The sequence below is a fragment of the Elaeis guineensis genome, chromosome 7 (assembly GCF_000442705.2).
Source record: "Elaeis guineensis isolate ETL-2024a chromosome 7, EG11, whole genome shotgun sequence".
Classification (NCBI taxonomy): domain Eukaryota; kingdom Viridiplantae; phylum Streptophyta; class Magnoliopsida; order Arecales; family Arecaceae; genus Elaeis; species Elaeis guineensis.
The window spans coordinates 98499829-98506894 of NC_025999.2; the positions used below are offsets into that span (position 1 = coordinate 98499829).

The 7066-nt window shown below is 38.4% G+C and overlaps 1 protein-coding gene and 1 non-coding gene across 2 annotated transcripts; one reads left to right on the plus strand and one right to left on the minus strand.

The window, feature by feature from the left end:
- Positions 1-273: 273 nt before the first annotated feature.
- On the plus strand, positions 274-997 carry LOC140859202 (uncharacterized). Its single transcript, XM_073260838.1, has one exon. The coding sequence runs from the start codon at positions 306-308 to the stop codon at positions 753-755; it is 450 nt and encodes a 149-aa protein (XP_073116939.1). The 5' UTR covers positions 274-305; the 3' UTR covers positions 756-997.
- A 3382-nt stretch (positions 998-4379) lies between these two features.
- On the minus strand, positions 4380-4485 carry LOC140859516 (small nucleolar RNA R71). Its single transcript, XR_012143054.1, has one exon. It is a non-coding gene; the product is annotated as a small nucleolar RNA R71 (small nucleolar RNA).
- Between the last annotated feature and the right edge of the window lie 2581 nt (positions 4486-7066).

Below are 7066 nucleotides of genomic sequence, written 5' to 3' on the forward strand. Positions count from 1 at the left end.
ACGGTCAAAGCCGTCATTCTTGTAAAATTATTGGCTGGACTTGGTCCACAGTGACCAGGGATAATTAATACCTTTTTCCCTCTTAAACAACGTGCGCTGCCACGTATTTAATACTTTTTCTTCCTTAATAACCCACGTTACTATGCATTTAATGTCTTTTCTCTTCTTCTTGATTCAATCTTTTCCATCAATCGATGCTTAAACTCCAGGGGATTTCGTAACTTCCCTTCACCACCGTGCCTATGAAAAGACCCCGCAGCAAGAAACCTAGAATTGGAAAAGAGGAGCAGAGAAAGAGCATAGGTATGGCGGCGCGGCAGGGGATCGACAGGCAGAGGGAGGGGGCGGAGGTTTACCACGGGGTGGAGCTGTGCAAGAAGAAATCGTTGGAGCTGCTTGGGGAGATCCACCTGCCCAAGGGGCTGCTGCCGCTGAGCGGGCTGGAGGAGGTGGGGTACAACCGGGCGACGGGGTTCGTGTGGATGAAGCAGAGGAAGGGGAGCCAGCACGTGTTCAAGAAGATCGGGAGGACGGTGTCGTACGCGACGGAGGTGACGGCCTTCGTGGAGGACTGGCGGATGAAGCGGGTGACCGGGGTCAAGACCAAGGAGCTTCTCATCTGGGTCTCCCTCTCCGACATGTACATCGACGATGGCGATCACACCAAGATCACCTTCAAGACCACCACCGGGATCGGGAGATCATACCCTGTCGCCGCCTTCGAGGACGAGGAGGAGGAGGAAGCGAAGAAGTGAGGACCGGAGAGGCAGTTTCGTTATCTCAGGAGTAAAGTATGATCTTGTACTATGGACTCATATATGGATGTTGTCTTTATTTCGCATCTCTCTTCCCTTCTCAACAATAAAATGGTAACAGGGTTCTCGGGATTTCTGAGAGTTAAAAAATACGTTCAAATGATGTTTTCTGTTGCGATTAACTTCCTCATCGTCTGTCATCGGAGATGAATACCTGTAAAATAAAATTTATACTGATAAAATTATTTTTGATAGAGATTCTTCAATGCTTAAGTCAGAGAAAGAGACTGGACAATAGTAAAATGAATGAAAACAAAGATACAGCTCAGCATGAAAATGGCTTACCAAAATTTATTGTTTTACCCCTTTTTATAGAGTAGATTATCGTAGCTATCGGATATGATCCCGTATTTAGCAACGTAGAATCACAAGACGGTAATCTCGTAATGGGTTATTAATCCTCATGAATTGTATCGTGATATCAGTGGAGTAACCGTCCGTGACGGCTATGATATATTTAAATGAATCGACCGACTGTGCGTCGGAAGTCGGTCGTCGGATAGTAACTCTGAAATACCGACAGCCGAAGTAGCTTATTGTTTGTAGAGTCCGAACATCAGCCGCCTACCGATCTTGATTCGATGAGGGGTGTTCGGTTGATTGGTCGAGAGTAGCGTCAGCCTGTCGAGTTGGTAATCGCTTTCAAGATCGTCTTTGTTTAATGAGCCTGAGTCAGGTGTCGAGCGGATTGCGCCGGAGATTGATCGGCGTATGGAGGTCAGTCGGTTTTATCCCAACAGTTGCCCCCTCCACTCTCAAGTCCAATGACGAGTTGTCGCGTGCGTAGCCTCGTGATCAGTTGCTTTGGACAAGAGGAGTTGTTATCTATCATGTCGAGTCTTGGTTCTGTCGTCACATTCTCCGGAATACGATCGATCATCCACTTTGTCATCCTTGAACTATCGCATTGATGAATACTTAATTTAGGACGCTAGAGACACTAAATATTATAATCATTAATGTTATTTTATTAATAATTTAATACTATTTGTCTATTTTGCAAATAATTGGGAGTTTGGGTTCATACAATTTAATTTGGACTCAAATTGGTTCAGATTTGAGGGAACCAAGCAATCAGCTCTTATTTCAGTGTGAATGCAACTTAAAGATTAAGAGTCAAGAAGCAACCTCTCCTATCAAAGGCCCAGATTAAAAGATAAATGGAACTAAGTGTGAACACGACTTATTGATCAACGGAGGAAAATCAATATGAAGATCCAAAGGTCCTTATTCACACTCCCATCTCTCTTTTCATGAAATCCTAGCCTCCTCACTTTATAAATAGAACCTAAGGCCTCTCTCTTTTTCAATCAAGCTAACGCCTAAGTTCTCTTCAAGCTTCTCTCTTTTTCTCTCCTCTTCCTCTTCTTCATAAGTCTAGAAGAGGTACTAACCCTAACACAACATATTCCTCCATAGATCTCTTTTCTACATCCCATCAAATCTAGGAGAGGTTCTAATCCTAGTGCCGCTACCTTTTTTCTGTTATATATCCGCTTCCATTAACCTTTCTTCCTTGAAATTTCTGTACCAAGCCTTCCAGCCATCCTGTCACTATCTGTATGGAGGAAGACGAAGGATTCAAGAAGACACATCTACCATCAGGCGCAGCAAGAAGATCAACTTGGTTTAGTTGTCTTGTATCATAATTTTATTTCTTTTCTTTATGTATGCTTCTTTATTAGATTAATGAAAAGTAATTTTATTTTTATGCTTCTTTTCTTTCTTATTTTTTTTATAATTTATTTTTTTTTTATATTTTCAAAACAATCAACTAAGATCCCTGCGGATACAATCCCGACTCACCCTATCTACATAGTAGTGAGTAGGGTTAATTTTGGTATGCTACGACATGTATCAAATTTTGACGCTGTTGCTGGAGATTTTGGCGTGATTGTTTTAAAAAAAAAATTCAAAAAAAAATCTATAAAATAAAAAAATATATTTTACTACTTTCTAGATTTTTATTTCTTACTTTAGATTGCTTGATCGCCTTTTATGTATTCTTTTTCAAAATTTCTACCTCATATTACTCTTCGTATATAGTAGATTTACTATTTTATATTTAGATTTCTTTATTTATATTCATAAAAATATTTTCTACTTTCTATAATCTAGCAATTTACTACTTTCTATAGATTAAAATAATTTACTGTTTTATATAATTAGTAATTTTCTACTTCATAAGTAGATTAGATTCTTAGCTTTTTATTTGGATTACATAGTTACCTTTTATTCTTAACTGTGAGATTACCTTATTTATATAGTTAAGTAGTTACTTTATTTATTATTGCCTATTATTCTTAGTGATTTACTACTTTCTATAACTTAGAATAATTTATTATCCTAAAAGTAGATTTAATTTATTACTTTATTTGTAGAATACCTACTTGCCTTTTAATCTTAGTATGATTTACTTTTCATTTAGTTAGATTCACTTGATCTTCTAATATCTAATTAACCTAATTTAAAAACTTACTTTTTATTTCTTCTTGCTAAAAGATAACATAATATAAAAAGAATACAACGATAATACATAACACTTGACTAATATAAATAAATTAATTAAATTTTAAAATCCACTTAACATGTTTGGATATTTTTTCTTTTGCATTGCATATTTTCATAAAAAAAATCTTAAGGACAAAATCCTAATCAATATAAGGTAGAATTTCATCACCCTTCCTTGACCCACAAATCACCATCTTGCAATTACATTGACCTAAACTTCTAATTTAAAATCGATTAGACATTGACCCTTAAGGATCCTCGAGCTCAGTAGGACAAGGAACCCTAAAAGTTAGACCACATTCAGGTTAGTCAGTTTAACTGGTGTCTACGAAAGTGGTTCAGAGATTACATCCTGAAAGAAGGTGGTTCATTAATTGGTTTCGTTCGCCAACCTGGCTAACACAGTTGGTGTCTAAAGAAAGCAACGGGGGGACCCCCACCAACTTTACACTTACTTGACCAGTTGAGCGGCTAGTCTGCTACTTGGAGTGCTTGAAGGTGACCTTGACAGTTAGGAGCTGTCTAGATTTAGGATAACTCATAGATAGGATTGATTGTTGACTAAAAATATCAAATCTAATTAATTTTCTCTATCTTCTTAGTATTAGAACTCCTTAGGTTCTCTTCTTTAGAATTCTTTTCCTCCTCCTACTCTCCTCTTCTCTTTCAAAAAAAAAAAAAATTGTTGAAATTAAAACTCGATGAAATCTTTTGGGTGCATGCTAGGACGCGATCATTACAATCTGATTTATACCCATTAGACTTAGAGCTAGAAAAAAATGATTCGTATAAACTAAATCAAAATCATAGATCCAAAACAAGAGACTGACCCACTATGACAATTGAGAGAGTATTTTACTCCCTCATCTTACACTTACTTGTCATGTATCCAGCCTCTTCCTGTGGAGGCGGCACAATACGAAATCAAGTCTTTTTTCACTTAAGGACAAACCAAGCATTGGTTAAACTCCTTAGATTTCATAATCATTTCAACTTAAGACCATCTTCAGAGAGAATTCCTCAAGAAATACTTTTCAATTGGAAAAACGAATCAAATTAGAAAAGCCATCACTAGTTTTTTCCAATTGGATGGTGAACTTTTTCATGAGACATGAGAAAGGTTAAGAGATCTTATTCGTAAATGCCCCCACCACGCTGTCTCCAAATGGTAACTTGTTCAGTGTTTCTATGATGGTTATCGGAGAAACACCGACAAATGATCGATGCATCATGTGGTGGGACATTCATGCTAAAGAGTGAGGACGAGGCTTGGCAGCTCTTTGAAAACTTAGTGAGAACTTCCTACATCACATGTTGCCACCTCTAGAGAACAACACATGTCTCAACAGAAAAGAGGTGGAATCTATCAGATTGAAAATGTTATGGATATCCATAGTAAGGTAGATGAGTTGTCTCAAAAATTAGACCATCTTCTGAATATCGGATACTCTTCGATTCTACCTAATCTAGTGCAAGATGTTTGTGCATCGTATGCAAGTCCGACTCATTTTGTTAGTGAATATCCAATCGTACCTCAATTTTCTGAATTTGTGCATGAGCATGTCCTGCAAGCTCAAGCCCAACAAGCTCGTAGATCAGGAAATGATCCATATTCGAATACTTATAACCCCAGCTGGAGAAACCATCCAATTTTTTCTGGAGATCACAGCCAGTGGTTGGCCTTGTTGTACCTAAATCAAATTATCAGGACATGACATATAGGCATGGACCATACCACCAGTTTCAAAATACTCCTCAACCATCTATCACTGGTCACAGCTCAGCTTTTGAGGATAAGGTTCTAAAAGCGCTAGAACGATTAGAAGTCAACACCCAGATCCTTAACTCCCACATGCAATCCATTGCTAACCTAGAGACCCCAATAGGTCAACTAGCAACCGCAGTCAGTAGGAGAAGGAGGAAAATTATCTAGCCAATCTGAGAGCAATTCGAGAGGACAATTCATGGTTGAGAGCTCCAATACTCTAGATACCTTTTCTGAACATGCCAAATCAATCATGACTCTCAAAAGTGGGAAGGTCATTGAACATACGAGTAAAATCAATGAGACCGCCCTAGACTTTGACTAAGCCCAAAACACCTAAGAGCAAGGAGGACACAAAAGTAGAAAAGGGACCAACTATACCGGAATCACCTTACTTGCCTAAAGCCCCATTTTTGAGTACCCTAAAAGCCCCCACTCTTATGGATAAGAAAGGAGGAAGACTTGATGAGATGTTGAAATTATTTAAGTAAGTCCAAATTAATCTCCTCCTTTTAGATGCAATCAAACAAGTCCCAACTTATGCAAAATTTTTGAAGGAATTGTAAAACGCAAATCTCGATTACAACTCTTGAAGAAAGTATGCCTCACCGAACAAGCTAGCTCTGTATTCCAGCACGCTACCCTCCAAAGCTTAAAGATCCAGATACCCCTACCATTTCTTGCATTATAGGAGACCTTCACATCGAACAATCTCTCCTAGATCTAGGGACGAGTGTGAACCTTTTATCTAGCTTGATTTATGAACTTTTTGGATTCGGAGAATTGAAACCCACATCGGTCACTCTACAGTTAGCTGATAGATCAATTAAGACACACATGGGATGATCGAGGATTTTTGGTCAAGGTAGATGAGTTTTATTTTTTAATTAATTTTTTAGTCCTTGACATAAAACTGAGTGGCAATCCAAGGCAAATTCTATTATCTTAGGCAGACCCTTTCTAGCTACGGCAAATGCGTATATCAATTGTAGGACAGGAGTCATGGATGTATCATTTGGAATAAGAAACTGAGATTAAATGTGTTTAGTGCATCCCAGGGACCATCAATGGATAGTTGCTTCGAGATAGATACATTCGAGGATATTATAGAAGAAGCAACATCAATAATTTTTGCACATGATTTTCGAGACACCCATTTGACATACTTTGGAGTGGACGATTATGATATGGAGGGAGGTAGTGAAAAAGTAAATATTTTAGTTGATACATCAAGTGATGAAACTACTCCCCATTGGACAATCAAGTATGAGCCATTGCCTACATTAGCCAATACACCCATAGCCCCATCATTAGAATCACCACCTACACTAGAATTAAAGCCACTTTCGGTCACACTCAAGTATGCATTCCTAGGACCTAATGACACCCTTCTGATGATCATTGCATCAGACTTGACCCCGGATCAAGAAGTACAATTGGTTGGTGTTCTGAAGAAAAATAAAGAGGCTATCGGCTGGTCCATTGCCGATCTAAAAGAATTGATCCCTCCATCTATATGCACCATATTCATTGCGAGGTAGATGCCAAATCCCATCAAAACATGCAGAGGAGACTGAACCCAAATATACGGAAAGTAGTGAAGAAAGAGATGGTAAAATGGTTAGATGCTGGAATCATCTACCCATATCCGATAGTAAATGGATCAGCCCTACTCAAGTAGTACCTAAAAAAGTAGGTATTACTATGGTGGAGAATGAAGAAGAGGAATTGCTTTCCACTCGCATACCATCTGATTGGCGAGTGTGCATTGATTATAGGAAACTCAATGCCGTTACTAGAAAGGATCATTTTTCATTATCCTTCATCGATCAAATCCTAGAATGACTAGCAGGTCAACATTTTTTTTGTTTTCTAGATGGTTATTCGGGGTACAATTAGATACCTGTATTTTCGGATGACCAAAGAAGACCACCTTCACTTGCCCCTATGGTACTTTCGCTTTTCGACGTATGCT

Excerpts from the sequence above, each read along its gene's own strand:
- LOC140859202 (XM_073260838.1), top strand. The coding sequence starts at position 306 with ATGGCGGCGCGGCAGGGGATCGACAGGCAGAGGGAGGGGGCGGAGGTT.